The sequence below is a fragment of the Carettochelys insculpta genome, chromosome 3 (assembly GCF_033958435.1).
Source record: "Carettochelys insculpta isolate YL-2023 chromosome 3, ASM3395843v1, whole genome shotgun sequence".
Lineage (NCBI taxonomy): Eukaryota > Metazoa > Chordata > Testudines > Carettochelyidae > Carettochelys > Carettochelys insculpta.
Window position 1 is genome coordinate 69581885 of NC_134139.1, and position 19466 is coordinate 69601350.

General features: G+C 46.7%; 1 protein-coding gene across 1 annotated transcript in view; it reads left to right on the plus strand.

The window, feature by feature from the left end:
• OPN3 (opsin 3) overlaps positions 1 to 19466 on the plus strand; it is a 34554-nt gene that overhangs the window by 14367 nt on the left and 721 nt on the right. Inside the window, 4 exon segments of the mRNA XM_074989101.1 lie at positions 7430 to 7749; positions 9968 to 10045; positions 10047 to 10141; positions 10850 to 10934. Coding sequence (XP_074845202.1) covers positions 7430 to 7749; positions 9968 to 10045; positions 10047 to 10141; positions 10850 to 10934 — 578 coding nt within the window.

Genomic DNA, 19466 nt, shown 5'->3' on the forward strand with positions numbered 1-19466 from the left:
TCTGCCAGTTCACCCCCAGCCAGCTCCTGCCCCAGCTTCATGTGGCTCTCTTCTCCTCCCAGCTCTCGGCCAGTTCCTGCTGCTCCCCCAGCTTCACGCAGCTTCCTGCTGGCTTCCCGCAGCTCCCTCACTGCCCCGCCCCCAGCTCTCAGGCAGTTCCCCGCCCAATGACTCTCTGCAGTTCCCCACCAGTCCCCACAGCTTCCTGGCAGTCTCCCCGAGCCCATGCAGCTTCCTGCAGCTCCATGATGATTGACCCACTGTGACTTCAGGACTTGCTTTCAGGGCCCCTGTACTATGGCGCCTGCCACCTGGCCACCACACAATTCAACTACATTACTAGCTTTTGGTCCCTTGGCCCCCAAACAACGTAAGTGCAGATCAGTGCAACTTACAATTAATTTATTTTCGCATATACATCATTAATTCAGGAAACAACTTATAGAGAGGTAACTTCCAGTGAGGACCCCCTGAATACCTGCTGTTTGTGTGTATGTAAGTAGCTTTGCATACGGTGTGTCTCTCAAAATATTTTGGTCAAAAACAAAAAATGGCTCTTTTTAAAAAGACTGCCAACCTTAGAACAAAAGCATATCAGTATTATATGCTAGACCTGGTGTATACTAGAAGGACGTTGAGACAGCATCTGCATTTTGTATAGCGCTCTGTATGGGGTAATTTCAGGGATGGTGATAGGTCCAGTTACTTTTTCCCCTGACTGACAAAAAACTTAGAATGTGGAATTAGCTCCTAATATAGATTTTTGTCAGCAAAGACACCTGCGATCTTGCTCCAGGAATAAGTTTTGTCCAAAGACAGAGTGAAGTGGAAGAGACTTGTAGATGACCTATGCTCCACGTGGAGTGCAAGGGTTAAGTAGTAGATAGGTCTTGCTGTGAGTGCAGGGGACTGGACTCAATGACCTCTCAAGGTCCCTCCCAGTTCTATGAGATGTGTATATCCCCTTGTTTCCGAGAGGTTATTTCACAAAAATAAGGATACTTTTGTAAGTATTTTAGAAAGGTGCACTTTTAAGACTCTTTCAAAGAACCTCTTTTTGAAACATCCCTTTTGACAGATTGCAGGTGTTTTTGCTGACAAAGTCTATGTTAGGAGCTAATGCCACATACTTTCCCTTGACTAACAAAAACGTAAGAAACAGGGCTTGAAATGCAACTTCAGTGAAAGATGACTAACTTGGGGTCCAGTCTGATCAAGGGATGTACAGAGCTATTTCTGATAGATTTCCTGCAGCATTCTTCATTTGAATTTATTTTTGATTCATTAACTGAGAACACAGTGTGGCAGAAGCTATTCTCTTGGCAGTAATATGTTGCTGAGGGCCTACTGTTCACTTTTCCAGGCTGTCAGTCTGCTATTATCTTTGGAATCAGACTATTAGTTTGGAAAAGGAATTGTCAAGGTCAGACTGGAAGTCCTCTGCCTGAGACAACCCCAAACTCTTAAATCACCTGCACTGTAGGACTATTTTTGTCCTTGTCACATGACTAATAACCCTGATTAATTTCTGAACAGAATCTGAAGTCAGATCAAACTTACTTGTTTTCACAGTGGGGATCCAAAGAGAACCAAAGTGTCACTGAGGTTTAACTACCACTTAAAAGAAGCAGTAAGAAATGAAAAGACATTGGCTGTGTCTACACTAGCCCAAAACTTCAAAATGGCCATTTCGAAGTTTAGTAATGAAGCGCTGAAATACATATTCAGTGCCTCATTAGCATGCGGACGGCCACAGCACTTCGAAATTGACGTGGCTCACTGCCGCGTGGCTCGTCCAGATGGGGCTCCTTTTCGAATGGACCCAACCTACTTCGAAGTCCCCTTATTCCTATGAGCAGATGGGAATAAGGGGACTTCGAAGTAGCGGGGACCTTTCGGAAAGGAGCTGTGTTCATGGATGAGCTGCGTCAATTTTGAAGTGCCGTGGCCACCCGCATGCTAATGAGGCGCTGAATATGTATTTCAGCGCTTCATTACTAAACTTCAAAATGGCCACTTGCATGGCCATTTTGAAGTTTTGGGCTAGTGTAGACACAGCCATTGTGTTTAAAAAGCAAGTTAAATCCCAGTAAGGAAAGTAGAAAGGAGCATGATGTCTGTTAAATGAAATGTAAAAACATAATTAAGAAGAATCCAATAAACAGTCGAAAGAACAGCTAGCCAAAAATTCAAAAAGTAATAGCAATTTTTAAGTGTATCAGAAGCAGGAAGCCTGCTAAACAGATGCCCTTCCTAAACAGACAGAACCATAAGCAGGTTTGGGTGCATGTTGCCGGGGGAGTTTGGGCTCTAGGCACCACTAAAATTTCTGCGAACCTGCATCCCCTCCAGGGTTGCAGAGAGTAGCAGCCACCACATGTCACTGGGTCTCTTTAAAAAACTGCCTGCAGTCCCCTGTGCCACTTTCCCACAGCCCCAGATTTCACTACTACCTCACCCATTCATCAGGGCTCTTCTACATTGAAGCACAGCAATGTGCTACAAGCTCTTGCTTGCTCCTTCAGTCCTTGTCAGCATTGACTGTTCATGATGCTACTATTCCCTTTGGCCAGACAAGAGCAACACCTACACTCTTGTGACTCCAGTAAGGAACTGACTTTGGTCAGCACTAGAGCTCTTTTATACTAGCCTGCAACTATATAACTACCTGAATGGCTACCATCTGCACAGTCTCTCTAGGCCACTTAGAGGACTTAGCTCCACTTTTCCTTTCTTGGGATGCGTGGCAAGAACCTGAGGTCTCCAGCAAGGGGCCTCTAGGGTTAGTCCATTCCATCACTCCCAGGCACTCACCAATAGAAAATAATAATGTAGATGTCTGAGTCCTAGGGTACATGAAATATGTATCCCCTCCCCCCCAGCTAGGGGAAGACAGGTGGTCAGACAGCCACTGCCACTGTGGGAAGCCAGGGAGAAGTGGTGCCCTGGCTCCCGCCAATGGCAGGGAGATGGGAACCAGGCTCTCTCTCCCAGCCCTGGCTTTCAGGACCCAAAAAACTGACCAGCACATGCCCCGTGCAGGTCAGTTTCCCAGCTCCTGCAAGCCCAGGGGAGCCCCAACTTGAGTGAAATTTGAGTTACACTGGAGTTGCGAGGAATGCAACCTTTGCATAACTTGGGAATCTACTGTACCAAGTGCTAGCTCAGCATCACAGAGGAAGCATGGCATTGAGGCAGGTACAATACCTTTTGCAATAATGTTAACTGCATTTAATGTGTGGAATGGTTCCCTACTATAGATTTTCAAAAAAATCACCCACACTATCTTATCTCACAGGGAAAAGGATCTGTGAAAAGTGCATGCACATGCTGTTTGGCACTGGTAGGAGTACCTTTACTCTGGTAAACAATGGGCTGACTAGCAAGCATAAATCATAAATAAAGAACACATACAACTATGTAGTTAACTGGACTAATTTTTTTCAAGCTAATACTTTTACCTCTGAGGACTCATTCCAAATGTAACCAAGGCTAATAGCTAAGTACATTTGAAAGCATGAGACCATTTGTACGAATAAGAATAATACCTGAAATTTCAGTAGCTGAAACATAATGACATAGGCCACCCATCTATATGTTAGCAGGTAACTTGACCAGATCAGGAATAAACTGTCAATTCCTCTCATTTGTTTAGTATTGTATAGTTAGGTGCTTTAAGGGGTTTGATGGTGAACCACTATTTGAGAGTCAGGTAGACAAACAAAACTAATTACTCTCTGTTTTGTTTAGATCTGTCTGTACAAATATGGCTGGAAGAAGAGGAAGGAGTTCTAGATTACTATTGCTTAGACATGGTCTATGTTAGACTAATAAAAGGATGACAGAATTTAGCTATTCATAGTTAGGTAAGGCATGTGATGCTGCCTCTCTGTGGTTTGTTCCAGTTTCCAGACACAAACTCTTCATTATTAATCAGTCTGAAGACATATATTATTGTAAGCGAAACTATAATCATACAGATTTATGTTCTGTTTGAACTTTAGGGGGGATCATGGATCTTATTTTTTCCTTTGGTGATTTTCCTAGAAATATCATGACAAAAAAGCAGAGAAATTTTAATTCATAGGGTGGACATTCCATTAAGTTCCATTTGCTGTCACCATATGATCCATCAAGTTCAGCATCCTATATCAGATAAATTTGCCCCAATGGGGAGGTGAGACTCAGCTGGTACAAGTTCCTTGGGTACATAGATGCATCCAGCAGATCAAAATTTTTATATTGCTGGAAACATAATCCTTTATATAAGCATCTTACCTGTGACCTACCCTTCACTCTATGGCTACATCTGCACTGCATTCTGCTTTCAGAAGCGGAATGCAAATGAGTGAGACTGAAAATAAAAATGCAGTCATGTAGCACTTTAAAGACTAACAAAATAATTTATTAGGTGATGAGCTTTCATGGGACAGACTCACTTTTTCAGATCATAGCCATACCAGAACAGACTCAATATATAATCCCAGAGGTCCAAAAATAGTTATCAAGGTTGACAAATCAGAAAAATTGTTAAAGGTTGTCAAATCAGAAGAGCAGAGGGGGGCAGCAGGAGCAGAGTAGGGGGTGGGAAAGTTAAGAGTTAGATAAAACAAAGTATGTAAAAGAGTCCTTATAGTGGGCCAGTTAATTGCTGTCCCAGTTCAAACCACGTTAATCATTAAAGACCTACAACCTATTCTAAATCAGGATGCCACACTCCAGGAGGCCTGAGGTGACAGGCCTGTTCTCTTCTATAGATAACCTCCCAACCTTACGAGGATTCTCACTAGCAACCACAGGCTATACCACAATAATACTAATCCTGGAACTTTTCCTTGCAACAAGCCCCGTCGCCAACTTCGTCCACATATCTATTCTGGAGATACCATCACTGGACCTAACCATGTTAGTCATGGGCACATTCTCCTGTTCCTCAGCTAACATCATATATGCCATCATGTGCCAACAATGCCCACACACCATGTATATAGGATAGACTGCAAACACTTTTCCACAGAGAATGAATGGACGCAAAACAGACATCAAAAAACTCCAAACACACAAACCTGTCAGCCAGCACTTTAATGGAGTGGGCCATCCTGTTAATGACCTGAAAGTCTGTGTTTTACCGAAAAGGAACTTCAGCAGCTGTTTACAGAGGGAATGCCCAGAACTGTCATTTATATTCAAATTTAACACATTAACACGGGGTTTGAACCAGGGCAGCAATTACCTGGCCCATTAAAAGGACTCTTTCACATACTTTGTTTTAGCTAACTCTTGACTTCCCCACCCCACACCACACCCTACTCCTGCTGCCCCTCTACTCTTCTGATTTGCCAGCCTTTAACTATTTCTGGACCTCTGTGCTTTATATGTTGAGTCTGTTCTGGTTAGGCTATGATCTGAAGATCATATGGTCTATCCCACAAAAGCTCATCACCTAATAAATTATTTTGTTACTCTTTAAAGTGCTACATGACTGCTTTTTTGTTTTGATAGAATACAGACTAACATGGCTAACTCTCAGTCACGAGATTGAAAATGCAACTGAAGTGTGGATTTACACATCTCATGCCTTATTTACATAGTCTTGTGTGATCGTGCTTCTGGAAGAGGCTTTTCTGGAAGCATAAACACCCATGTAGACAGGGTTCATTCGAAAACAAACTCCATTTTCAAAAGAATCCTTCTTTCAATTTTTTTTTTCATACTGCACCAGCGAAAATACCAAGAATGCTACGGGGCTGAGGGAACTGTGAGATAGGTTCCCACAATGCACTGCTGTCACAGTCGATGTTTTGCGATTTAGTGTAGCAGCAATATGTCAGCTTTGTGGGGAATTTGTGGGGGTAGGGGTGAGGGTATTCAAATTTGAATTTATAAAATCCAGCATTACAAAATCAATTTTAATAAATCCTAATAGCCTAAACCTTCAAGTCAAAACCTGCTTATTCTTTTAAAACTCATTTACTCAGATGGGATGCAAACCTGGTGCTTCTAAAATCTGTATTCTAGTGCTACTGTCTGTATTGATTGTGCACCTTTCTTAGAGAGCTCTAAAAACAATATTTTACTAACATTGATTAAGCCCCACAGTACTCCTGTGAGATAACTAGTTTGTATTATACCTATTTTACTGATGGATACACTTATAAAAGATATTCTACAGCAGAGACAACAAATGTAAATCTACCTTCAATCCTATTTCTTCCACTAAAATTAATCTTAATATGGTTTCTACTGAGACTATTGATAACATCGGTTACATTTGTCATCCTTAGGACTAACCTTTTCTCAAAATGAGAAAAAGCTTGAGTCGTCTATGATTGGCTCTGAAGATTTTCTTTAGGGCACAGTGGATGTTCCCATTTCAGGGAATATTAAGCCCTGCATGTTCCACATTCTCACAGCAAAGTAAAAGCATGATTTTGAAAAATATAAATCTCCATGCATTTGATGTGCATGACAAAATAGCCATTCTTCCTATTAGAAAGGGCATTTGCAAATTCAGTTAGAAAAATTTCCACCCAGCTATGCTGAATGCTATGAAATAAGGATACTTGTGTTTAGGCTTTCCTGGTTAAGAGAAAAGGGACACATACTAAATCAACAGTGGTAGCACAGGGCTTGGTTTATTGAAGATTCCATTATGTGAACAAAAGATCATTATTTCCACAATTCATGCAGAGCCAAATCTTGCAGTCCAAATTCAGGTAAAAGTCCCATTGAAGAGAATAAATCACAATGAAGGTGCTGGTAGGATGTACTGTGCAGTGCTGACCTTAATCCAAGGCCCCTATTATGCCATATTCACTAGAAGTGTAGGCTTGAGTGGGGTGGAAAGTATACCAGCAATTCAAAAGAATAATATGGTATCAAAACTCCCACTGTGATGGTTCAGCTGTCAAAAGTTGAAATTCTTACCAGTCATATTGTTTGGGAGATTTAACTGCACCTTTCAGAACTTTCAAATGTTTTAATTGCTTTTAGCGTTCAGTCTGAATTTCTTGGGTTTCTAATAGGTGGTGTGGTTAACTCAACATTCTTTTAGTGATTTTACCCTTAGATGTACCTGCAGCATTAACTCCTGCTTAGCCAAACTATATTGTGATTACATAGACCTGGGCCCCTTTTTCCTCTCCCATATCCCACCCATAGGCTGAGAAGTGCAAATCTGCATAGCAATCAGATTCTGAGGTTCTTTCTCACTTTGAGAAGTCCCTTTAAAATCAGTAGAACCATTTGTGGTGGGAGGTGCCGCTCTGTGCTTAAAGATGTTAGAATCAGACCCGTAGTGTGGAGGTTTTCATTGTCTGAATACAGGCAATGTGCTTCCCCTGCCGAGAGGCTAGTAGTGGGATTACTGTGTATGTTCATGTCTCGCTGCTTACTGATCAGTTATTCTTTCCTTTATTTCTTCTTCCAGGAATTGTTTCTATCATGACCCTCACTGTTCTTGCCTACGAGCGCTACATCCGAGTTGTTCATGCAAAAGTGATTGATTTCTCTTGGTCCTGGAGGGCCATCGCCTACATCTGGTTGTACTCCTTAGGTTGGACTGGAGCACCGCTTCTAGGGTGGAACAGCTATACACTGGAGATACATGGACTAGGTTGTTCAGTGGACTGGCAGTCAAAAAATCCCAGTGATGCTTCCTTTTTGCTCTTTTTCTTTCTTGGTTGCCTGGTGGCACCTGTTGGGATCATGGCCTATTGCTATGGCCATATTCTATATACAATACGAATGGTGAGTCGAAGCAAGCAAGCAACATAATGCAATGAATAATTTCAGTAGAAAAGTAAATGAGCAATTGGCCTCTAGAAAGGTCCCTAGTCCCCAGAGTTTTATTGATAAGATATCCTATGGCAAATTGGTGCACATAAAGGATGGGATTTTCATGCTGCATTTCCATTCAGTTTAATGTAATTTGTTATCTAAATCCCTTAGCAACTGTGACAATTTTAGCCTAGACAACTGTGCTGCTTATCTCATGTAATATTTTTACTTCCCATCAATGTGCCTCATTTCTATCTCATTACTTCTGACATCAGAAGGGAGTGTATTTTAGCAGAGTCTCTTTTATCTCTGGGTACGTTTTCTAATAGCATTCAAAATGAGATTTGGCTTTTCATGAAATGGAACAAGAAAAAAGTCTCATGAGACTCTACAGAATCCTACAGTACCAATTTGAAAAAGTCATGCTATAAAATATTAATGCTAGCATTGATTGGAACAGGAGGATTTTCTCTTTGAGGACTTATTTGATAGTACTGGAGACACGGGCAAGTTGTGAATTGTGTTTGCATACAGTGCGTCTCTTGTGAGCTATCACACTTTTTCAGGGATTGCCTAAATGCCTCTCTTTTTTTTGGAAAAAGCTGTCATCAGGTATGTTTGCTAAGATAGTATTCTACATGTAGGCTACCAGTTCTGATTCACTCCAGCTCTGCAGTAATTAGAAATTGGTTTTGAGTTTAGTAATCTCAGTCCATTTTGCAGTGGACCAGCAACTAAATCAAACATAGTAATTGGAGAGAATATGAGTGCATGTGCCCGTATTTCTCAGCTCCTGAAAATCACTCAGCTGATGACGAGATCTAAAGTGGCATAGAGAATGAATTATCCTGTTGCTTCAAAAAGTGGTCCCACGATGTCAGGATTATAAATAATTTTGCAGGGCAGCATGAAAGAATTTTGTACAGCAGAGCTTCAGTTGTGAGCACCTCAGGATTGAGTTTGCCTGTAAACTCTGAACAAAAGGTTATGGACTTCAGCCATCAGGGAGGAGGTTGGAGAGGGGGCTGCAGCTACAGGAGGAGGATGAGGTCCAGAGTCTGTGAGGGGGAAGGGACTAAAGGCTTCCAATCCTTGGTGTGCCAGGGCTCCCCACAGCAGGCTGTGGCTTTCAGTCCTGGTGGAGCACCAGGGTTCAGGGCTTTACACCTGGGGAATGGGAGTGCTGGGGCTCCGGGCTCTGCTCCCAGTTTCTACCTTGCAGGGGGTCCCAAAGCTCAGGCTGAAGTTCTGCAGCTCCATTCCTGACTTCAGACCTGAGGGTGACATGGAGGCTCAGGGTTCCCCAGGGCTCTGTTGCCAGCTTCAGTGGGTACAAGAAGCATTGGGGCTATAGCTGTGGGGAGATCACTGGGACTGAAACAGATGCTCCCCTTGCAGCTAAAGCCCTGAACCCTGGTGCCCCAGCAGGTCTGACTCTCCAACCCCAAGCACTCTCCCTGCTGCAAAGCCCTGAGTCCTGTTGCTCCTGAGAGTCAGACGCCCCAAGCAACATCCCAGCCAGAGCCTTGACTCTTCCTCCACCATGCGTGCAGCCCCAGTCCCCTGGAGCTGAAGCCCAGAGCCCCAGAGATAAAGCCTGAAGGCTGTACAGTATATGCTGGCAGGACGGCGACTTTTGTCTGTGCTTCTGGGTGATTGCTTGCTTCCGGGTCCACAGAGTGGTTGACTGGTGGGTCCATAACTCCAATGTTCATATCTTTGAAGTTCTTCTGTACTGTAAATTCTTGTGTTATATATAGTCTACGTAGATGGAAGAAATAAATCTCCATGATTTTTCTTTCAGGGCCACCACTTTCATACAAAATTTTAGGGGAGGAAAAAACCCATTAGCTAGAGATTAGAAACTTTCTATATTAATGGATGGGTGCCTATTAGTTTTCTAAAATCTTTTGAATTGAAGGAAGAAAAAGTAATAGTCATTTGGTTCGCCATTCTTCACCCCATTCATTTTCCCGTATCTCCTCCAACTATATCTTCATCTTATTTACTACAAGAGCAGGAAACACACCTCTTTGGTTGCAAAAGAACTTATAAATCTTGGAACAGGATTATGGTTCTCTGCTCCTAATAAACTATAGGCTAGTGAATTGAGAATTAGTTACTCTGAACAAAAAAGAAAGCTAGTCACTGCATTTGTTTTCAGCCTGTTCCTTTTTCTCCCCTGCAGCTTCGCTGTGTTAAGGATTTTCAGTCCATTCAAGTGATCAAACTCCTAAAATATGAAAAGAAAGTGGCTAAAATGTGTTTTTTTAATGATCTCCACATTCCTTATCTGTTGGATGCCTTATGCAGTGGTTTCCCTTTTAGTAGCTTCTGGTTATGGCGGTCTTGTAACTCAAAGGCTACGTCTACACGTGCAGCCAACATCGAAATAGCTTATTTCGATGTTGCGACATCGAAATAGTCTATTTCGATGAATAACGTCTACACGTCCTCCAGGGCCGGCAACGTCGATGTTCAACTTCGACGTTGCTCAGCCCAACATCGAAATAGGCGCAGCGAGGGAACGTCTACACGTCAAAGTAGCACACATCAAAATAGGGATGCCAGGCACAGCTGCAGACAGGGTCACAGGGCGGACTCAACAGCAAGCCGCTCCCTTAAAGGGCCCCTCCCAGACACAGTTGCACTAAACAACACAAGCTACACAGAGCTGACAACTGGTTGCAGACCCTGTGCCTGCAGCATAGATCCCCAGCTGCCGCAGAAGCAGCCAGAAGCCCTGGGCTAAGGGCTGCTGCCCACGGTGACCATAGAGCCCCACAGGGGCTGGAGAGAGAGCATCTCTCAACCCCCCAGCTGATGGCCGCCATGGAGGACCCAGCAATTTCGACGTTGCGGGACGCGGATCGTCTACACGGTCCCTACTTCGACGTTGAACGTCGAAGTAGGGCGCTATTCCTATCTCCTCATGAGGTTAGCAACTTCGACGTCTCGCCGCTTAACGTCGAAGTTAACTTTGAAATAGCGCCCGACGCGTGTAGACGCGACGGGCGCTATTTCGAAGTTGGTGCCGCTACTTCGAAGTAGCGTGCACTTGTAGACGCAGCTAAACAGTGGCTATCATCCCATCTTTCTTTGCTAAATCAAGCACTGCATATAATCCAGTCATCTACATCTTCATGAGCAGAAAGGTAAGTTAATCACAAACATACTTATCTGAGCAGTTGAAGGAAGCATGTGGCACAGCTGTGAGGATTATAATGGATATGGAGCCCTATTTTCAAACTTGCACACTTAAATTAATGGCACTTACTTTAATCAGCAAAAAGGTCTGATTGTCCCAGTGCCAGCCTGAGCATACAAATAAGGAATTCTGTGTGACATCATTCCCATGGCAGTGTTGGCAAAGAGGGCAAAAACCTGACTTTTTTTCTTCCTCTCTGTCATTTGCTTCCATCCCAGATATGGAAACGGATCCAAACTTTAGGTGACCAAATTTGAAAATGTTGCCCAATACGTCCTTAAAGCAGATCAGACAGGAAATCTATCCAAACTGAATCCTTACTGCGTACAGAACTTGGTGATTCAGATGAAGTTCATCACAGATCAAAAGCATCCCAGAACTACAGCACAGACTTTACAGCCATCTGTAATTTAGAACTGTTATAACACTCTAGGGCTACGTCTACACGTGCACCCAACTTCGAAATAGCTTATTTCGATGTTGCGACATCGAAATAGGCTATTTCGATGAATAACGTCTACACGTCCTCCAGGGCTGGCAACGTCGATGTTCAACTTCGATGTTGCTCAGCCCAACATCGAAATAGGCACAACGAGGGAACGTCTACACGGCAAAGTAGCACACATCGAAATAAGGGAGCCAGGCACAGCTGCAGACAGGGTCACGGGGCGGACTCAACAGCAAGCCGCTCCCTTAAAGGGCCCCTCCCAGACACACTTTCATTAAACAGTGCAAGATACACAGAGCCAACAACTAGTTGCAGACCCTGTATATGCAGCACGGACCCCCAGCTGCAGCAGCAGCAGCCAGAAGCCCTGGGCTAAGGGCTGCTGCCCACGGTGACCACAGAGCCCCGCAAGGGCTGGAGAGAGAGTATCTCTCAACCCCCCAGCTGATGGCCGCCATGGAGGACCCCGCTATTTCGATGTTGCGGGACGCGGATCGTCTACACGTCCCTACTTCGATGTTGAACATCGAAGTAGGGCGCTATTCCCATCCGCTCATGGGGTTAGCGACTTCGACGTCTCGCCGCCTAACGTCGATTTCAACTTCGAAATAGCGCCCAACACGTGTAGACGTGACGGGCGCTATTTCGAAGTTACTGCCGCTACTTCGAAGTAGCGTGCACGTGTAGACGCAGCCTAGGATTTTAATGTATTTTACTTTAATGGGACAGTTTTGACGTTTGCTGCTGTGCTCAGCTTAGGTGTATGGAAGATTCTAGATTGGGTTAGAGACCTAACAATAACAGCTAATTCTTCCTCGAGTGTCCCCATGGGTGCTCCATGATAGGTGTCCGGCTCACCCCGGCGCCGCAGGTCGGATCTTTTCAGCAGTTTCTGCCGGACCATGCATGCGCTGGCGCGTGCTGCTCCCTTGCACATTCCTGGCCACGTGCATGATCCGGTCCCCGCCAGTTCCTCTTTAACCGCCATCGGCTGCAGACGGAATCCGCTCAGGCTACGGCCAGAGTTAGCGTATTTAATGTTTTTAAAGTGTTTAGAGTTTCTTTTTCAGTCTTTTAGCTTAAGTTAGCTTGTTATTGTTTTCAAAAAAAAAAAAAGAAAAGACAGTAAAAAGTAAAGTTTTACAGCCTTAGTAGCAAGCGGAGCAGCGGAGGCCCGGGGACATAAGGCCATTAGGCCTTCTGCCGCGGCAGGCTGAGTCCGAGAGGGGAACAGGCACAGAGAAGGTGCTAAGTACCCTATTAAAAACTCAAAGACTCACCACAATGTCCTCTTCAGGATTCAAAAAGTGTGAGTCATGCCGCAAACCGATGCCGGCCTCCGATGGGCACAGTCAGTGCATTAGGTGCCTTGAGGAATCTCATGTCACCCAGAAATTCTGCTTCTGCGCAAAGCTCACAGCCAGAGCAAGTAAGGACAGAGAGATGCGGCTGAAAATGCTGCTCTTTGACAAGGCCCTCCAGCCAGACGCGCCGGAGCGGCCTCAGCAGGAGGGACCCGCAGGGGCCCATAAAAGGAAAGCTGCTTCCCTAACCCCATCAGCGCAAAAACGGAGGAAGCTTTCACCAACCCGATCCCTGCCGGCAGCCACAGCAAGCGGGACGGGTGGAGCGCATAGCCCCCAGCCGCAGTCACAGCTGAGCGGCGGCAGCACAGAGACGCACATGGCAGAGGCTGAGCCTCCAATAATCAAACAGCCGCCCCGCACCGCGGGCAGGGCGGCGGCCAGGCAAGCGCCAGAACCGGCGGCGCCGCAGCTAGTGGCACCGACTCCCGGGGAACCGGCGGTGCAGAGCTCGCAGGCATGCGGCCTGTAGGCACTGGGGGAGACCACGCACGCGGCACCGCAGCGGAGCATGCCGAGCGCGGCGCAGACAGCGGGGCCGAGATCCCCGACGCGGAAAGGGGCGGAGCCAGCCCCACAGGGGAGGGAAAAGGCAGCACAGAAAACCCGGCACCGCAGCCCTTCTCCAGACAGGGCTGCAGGGCTACTCGCTCTAAGCCCTCCACTTATGCTGCGGACTCCAACGAGGCGGCAGGGGTCACCTCCAGTATACCCTGAGCCCCCATCCACGTTCCTACAGCCAGCATCACCATGGCTCGGACCACCATCGCCCTTCCTGGGCTTTGAACCCCTGGAGTACTGCCACAAATCAGTCTCTCCATTATCTCAATCACCCAGACGATCTCGCTCCCCCAGACACAGGGGGTATGCGCCTCCAGAGTGGTCCAGGTCTCCATCTCCGGAACAGTGCCCGTGTTGCCATGGTCGCCCCTATCACACGGGGCATAGACACCATAGGCATACTCCCAGGGACAGATCCCCCCAGACGGTTCAATATCCCCGAGGGCAATCGCGGACGGGGACGGAAACGCAGATATCTCAGGGGGAGTTGATTCTGGAACCCCGAGATTTTCCCTCACAAGTATCTAGCGAGAGGATATATCACCATCGACAGGACCCAGAGGGGTCCAGAGAGGCTTACCCTAGCGGTTCCTCACTATCTTCCCCTGACGAGGCCACGGCCCCAGGGGACGTCCATCCTCCGGATGATCTCAAACAGTTCCAAGAGCTGTTTAAAAGGTTGGCCTTCACGCAAGGCATCCAAACAGCAGAGGTGCAGGAGAAACACCATAAGCTCCTTAAAAACCTGAGACCTCCGGCCTCTTCCAAAATAGCTATTCCGCTGATGAAGCAATCATGGAGTCCACCACCACAATATGACAGACCCCTGCATCCACTCCGCCTATAAACAAGACAGCGGATAAGAAGTACTTCGTCCCGACGAAGGGCATGGAGTTCCTGTTCAGCCACCCGCAACCAAATTCTCTGGTGGTGGAATCGTCTCAACAGAGGTCGAAAACTTCTCAGTACAAGACAGGGGGAACGGACAAGATGCCAAGAAACTAGAGTTGTTCGGCAGAAAGGTCTACTCCTCCTCTACCCTACTGTTGAGAATGGCGAATTACGCAACGCATCTAGCGAACCATAATTTCGACAACTACTCCAGGCTGACTTCCCTCATGGACTCACTTCCAGAGGACACGAAGCCGGTGCTCAAGGCCATCATGCAGGAAGGCTACGCAGCCTCGAGGACAGGAGTTCAGATCACCCTAGACATAGTGGATACGGCAGCACGCTCAACAGCTACGGCAGTGGTCATGCGCAGGGAGTCCCGGCTCCAGACATCGGGTATCCCGAGGGATCTGCAGGTGAAGATTGTTGATCTCCCCTTTGACACGCAGAAGCTGTTTGCAGTATCAACCACAGCGTCCCCAGTACCACAGGGGCTACAAGCAAGGGCGACATCAACAGCACCAACAGTACAGAACTCCCAGGTGATGTTCTCAACAGAGTCGTGCGTCCTCGGGGCAGGGCCAAAGGCCACAAGTTTGACACACAGATCGAGGGCTGCACTATCACTACCATTGCACAATGTCATCCGAAGCTGCTATTCCACCATCGCCTCCAACCATTCTACGACCAGTGGCAAAAGATCACCACAGACAAATGGGTACTGGAGATCATAGCCACGGGTTACTCGATTCCCTTCCAGTCGCTCCCACCGCCACGACCTCCACCCAGACCCCACCTAAAGGACGCCTCCCACGAAGCGAGACTCAAGCAGGAGGTAGACCATCTTATGCTTATAGGGGCAGTGGAAAGAGTGCCGGAGCAACTCCGAGGGAGAGGGTTCTACTCAAGATACTTCCTCACAGAGAAAAAGACAGGAGGCTGGAGGCCCATCCTAGATCTTCGAGGCCTCAACCGGTACTTGCGCAAGCAACACTTTCGGATGATCACAGTCACCTCTATACTTACGGCACTGGACGATGGAGATTGGTTCGCAGCCCTCGACTTACAAGACGCATATTTCCACATAACTATTCACCCGGCTCACAGGCGTTTTCTCCGGTTTATGGTAGGCAAAGAACATTTTCAGTACAAGGTTCTGCCGTTTGGCCTCTCCTCGGCCCCCAGAGTCTTCACCAAGACCTTGGCAGTGGTGTCAGCCTACCTGCGCAGACAGGGGGTGTTTATATTCCCATATCTGGACAACTGCCTTCTGAAAGGGGCCTCGAAGGAGGAGGTACTTCACATGATATGCGTCACAGCAGACACGTTCGCTTCGCTGGGCCTGGTCATCAATCTGGCAAAATCAAAGATAGACCCCGCACAGGACATAGAGTTCATAGGGGCACGTATAAATTCCATCACAGCAAGGGTTTATCTACCAGATGGCTGCTTTCGCGCCATTGGTTCCCTCGTGCAAGTCATCACCTTCAGCCCTATGGTACCAGTTCTGACGTGCTTACAGCTGCTGGGCCACATGGCAGCAGCAACGTTTGTGGTACAGAACGCCCGATTGTATATGCGCAGCATGCAGCACTGGCTGGCGAGCGTCTACAAACCGGCAGCACACACCGTCCACAGGGTGGTGTCGCTCACGACAGAGGTGCGCAGATCCCTGCAATGGTGGGTGAACCTCAAGAACATGCTAAGAGGGGTGCCCTTTCACCAACCACAAATATCTGTTTTTCTCACTACTGACACCTCCCACATAGGGTGGGGAGCACACATGGGTGAAAAGGTGACGCAAGGACTGTGGTCCTCCATGGAACAGTCACTGCACATAAATATAGTGGAGCTCAGAGCAGTGTTCAATGCCTGCAAACACTTTCGAGCCCATATACAAGGCAGAGTAGTCGGGATCAGTACAGACAATACCTCCACCATGTTTTTATATAAATCGGCAAGGAGGAGCTCGGTCCTGTGCCTTATGTGCGGAAGCAGTCCGATTGTGGAACTGGTGCATCGCCAACAATATAACCTTGAAAGCCTCGTATTTACCAGGCACTCACAATATGAAGGCAGACCAGCTGAGCAGGCACTTCGCACTCACACACGAGTGGCAGATCGGTTCTGATCTGCTACGTCCGATTTTTCACGCATGGGAATTTCCCCAGATAGACCTGTTTGCCACTCAACACAACAAGAAGTGCCCACCATAGTGCTCCAGGGCAGGACTGGGACAGGGGTCCCTGGGGGACGCATTCGCGATCTTGTGGAGGGGCCCCCTGCTCTACGCATTTACTCCCACAGTGCTTATCCACAAAGTCTTGCAGAAAGCCAGGAGAGAGAAAGCCCGAATGATCCCAGTAGTCCCAACGTGGGATCGACAGCAATGGTTCCCCTTACTCTTGCGCATGTTGGACCGTCCACCGATGCCCCTCCCGGTAGCACCGGATCTGCTCACGCAAGCCCAGGGGTCCATAGTGCATCCACACCCCCGAGGCCTGTCACTGCAAGCATGGTTAATCCATGGCTCAGCTCCCTAGAGAGCACGTGTACGGAGGGAGTGCAACAAGTCCTAGAAAGTAGCAGGAGGACTTCCACCAGGAAGACCTATAAGCAAAAATGGACTCGATTCACTGCATGGTGTTCTACCAAGCAATTAGCCTCCCTTGCTGCGCCTATACCTGTAATACTAGAGTATTTACTGGACCTCAAGAGAGGCGGACTCTCCCTATCCTCGTTGAAGGTCCACCTTGCCACTATATCAGCTTTCAGACATGAAGAGGAAGGGCACACGGTGTTTGCCCATCCCATGGTTACCAGGTTCCTCAAAGGGCTGGTAAACCTATACCCCCCTCGGAAACCGCTTCCACCTTCGTGGAGCTTGGACCTGGTGCTTAATGCACTAACGGGACCACCGTTTGAACCCTTAGCCACGGTTTCCCTCCGTCTCCTTATGATAAAGACGACCTTCCTTCTTGCAATCATGTCAGCTCGCAGGGTGAGCAAGCTTGCGGCAGTTATGGCTACGCCACCCTGCACAGTATTTTCCAAGGAGGCGGTAACCTTACGGCTGCATCCAGTGTTTGTTCTCAAAGTTTCTTCAGAGTTTCATATTAACGAACCTATACTTTTACCCTCGTTTTATCCAAAGCCTCATAACTCCAACAAAGAGGCGCGCCTACACCTCCTGGATGTGAGGAGGGCTCCGGCTTTCTACATAGACAGGACTAAGTACTTCCGGAAGACGGATAGACTCCTAGTCTCTCTCGCTCCCAAATCAAAAGGAGAAGGTCTCTCTTCGCAGAGAATCTTGAAGCACATCGTATCCTGCATAAAAATGTGCTATGAACTGAAAAAGACTTCTTTACTGGCCACGCCCAGGGCTCATTCCACTAGGGCGGTGGCGGCATCAACAGCCTTTTTCAAGGGCATTGCGCTAAAAGACATTTGCAGAGTGGCGACCTGGTCATCCTATGACACCTTTGCCAAGGATTATGCCCTTCACAGCGTATTCCAAGAGGATACCCATCTCTCGACAGGGTTCCTCTCAGGGGCAAGCTGCACATAAACCGATTACCCTCCTCCTATCTTGGGTTACTGCTGGGTAGTCACCTATCATGGAGCACCCACGGGGTAACTCGAGGAAGAAGGAGAAGTTACCCACTGTAGTAACGATGGTTCTTCAAGATGTGTCCCCGTGGGTGCTCCACTACCCGCCCATCCTCCCCGCTTCAGATCTCTCTTTAGTATTTTTCAGGAGCATCCGAGGCGGTTGGTCAAGGAACTGGCAGGGACCGGATCGCACACGTGGCCAGGAGCGCGCAAGGGAGCGGTGTGCACCGGCGCATGCGCGGTCCGGCAGAAACTGCTGAAAAGATCCGACCTGCGGCGCCAGGGCGAGCCCGACACCTATCGTGGAGCACCCACGGGGACACATCTCGAAGAACCATCGTTACTACGGTGAGTAACTTCTCTTTTTTTACAAAAATGCCACGTGTATTTTTGACTTCAACCTGTTTATTTTTTAACAAACAAACAACATACAGTGTTTCTAAATTAAATGTCACTTGAAAATGAACAATCAAAACTTTCAGTTCTGAAAATGTTGAAATGATATTTGGACATTTTAAAAATCCATTCTCAGTTACTGTCAAAAGGAAATTTTTTTTGACATTTTTGTGGATAGTTTGCCAGCTTGGAATTTTTCCAAAGAGAGGATGTTCAGGCAGAATAATTCTTGAATTGTAGCAAATTGTTTTTATAGCTAATTGAAGCAATGCATTAAAACAGGAAGGGCTTGTCTACGCTTGCCCTCACCTCCGAAGGGGCATGGTAATCAGGGCGACAGGAGATTACTAACATAGTGCTGCGGTGAATATACAGCACTTCATTAGGCTAATTCTCCCCACATGAACTTCGAAGCGCCGGCATGTGTGTAGCTGTGGGCACTTCAAAGTGCCCATGCTACTTCCAAGTCCCTTTATTCCTCAAAAATTTGAATTTACTCCCCAAAATCTTTGAGCTAAGTCCATTTGTGGGGTTGGGGGGGCATTTTAATGGTTTTCCTTTCCACTACTATTTTTACTTCAAAGGAAATTAGTTTGTTGTTGCCAGCCATTGGGGGTATTTATTGAAAGTCCATAAAATTTGGTGTTCAATAAAGTTCCAGTTTCTGTGGCCACATAAGTCACAAGAGGAACATTGTGAACTTCAGAGGCTCCAAAATCTTGGTGAAACCAAATCCTGGTTTTTGAGGGTGCCTGGCTGATGATTTTTGAATATTTGAGGTTGGCAATATTGCTATAATAAAAATAATAAGAACTATTCTAAAGGAGCATATGCACAGTGACCAACCCCATCACAGAGTGGCTCTGGGAGTGCTGCAATACACCATCTCTGCACCATAAGGGCAGTATTGTATTCAGTAGAAAAGACTTTGGAGACAAGTCCCCTCCCCATAGCCAGCACCTAGGCTATTATAGCTGGCCTACTGATGTTGCTTGCATGCATATTCTCCATTGCAGAGTTGCCAAATCTTGTGATTTTCTGAAGAATTTTGTGCTAGTTGGTGCATCAACTCTTCTGGAAGCTGAGAGAATCTCATCATTAATTTTAAAGAATAAGCAAATTTCTAGTCTCTGTGGTTACCAGGAAAAGCTGGAAAACATGACCCAAGTTTACTCTAAAAGCTCAAAACAAAAGCAGGCAAACA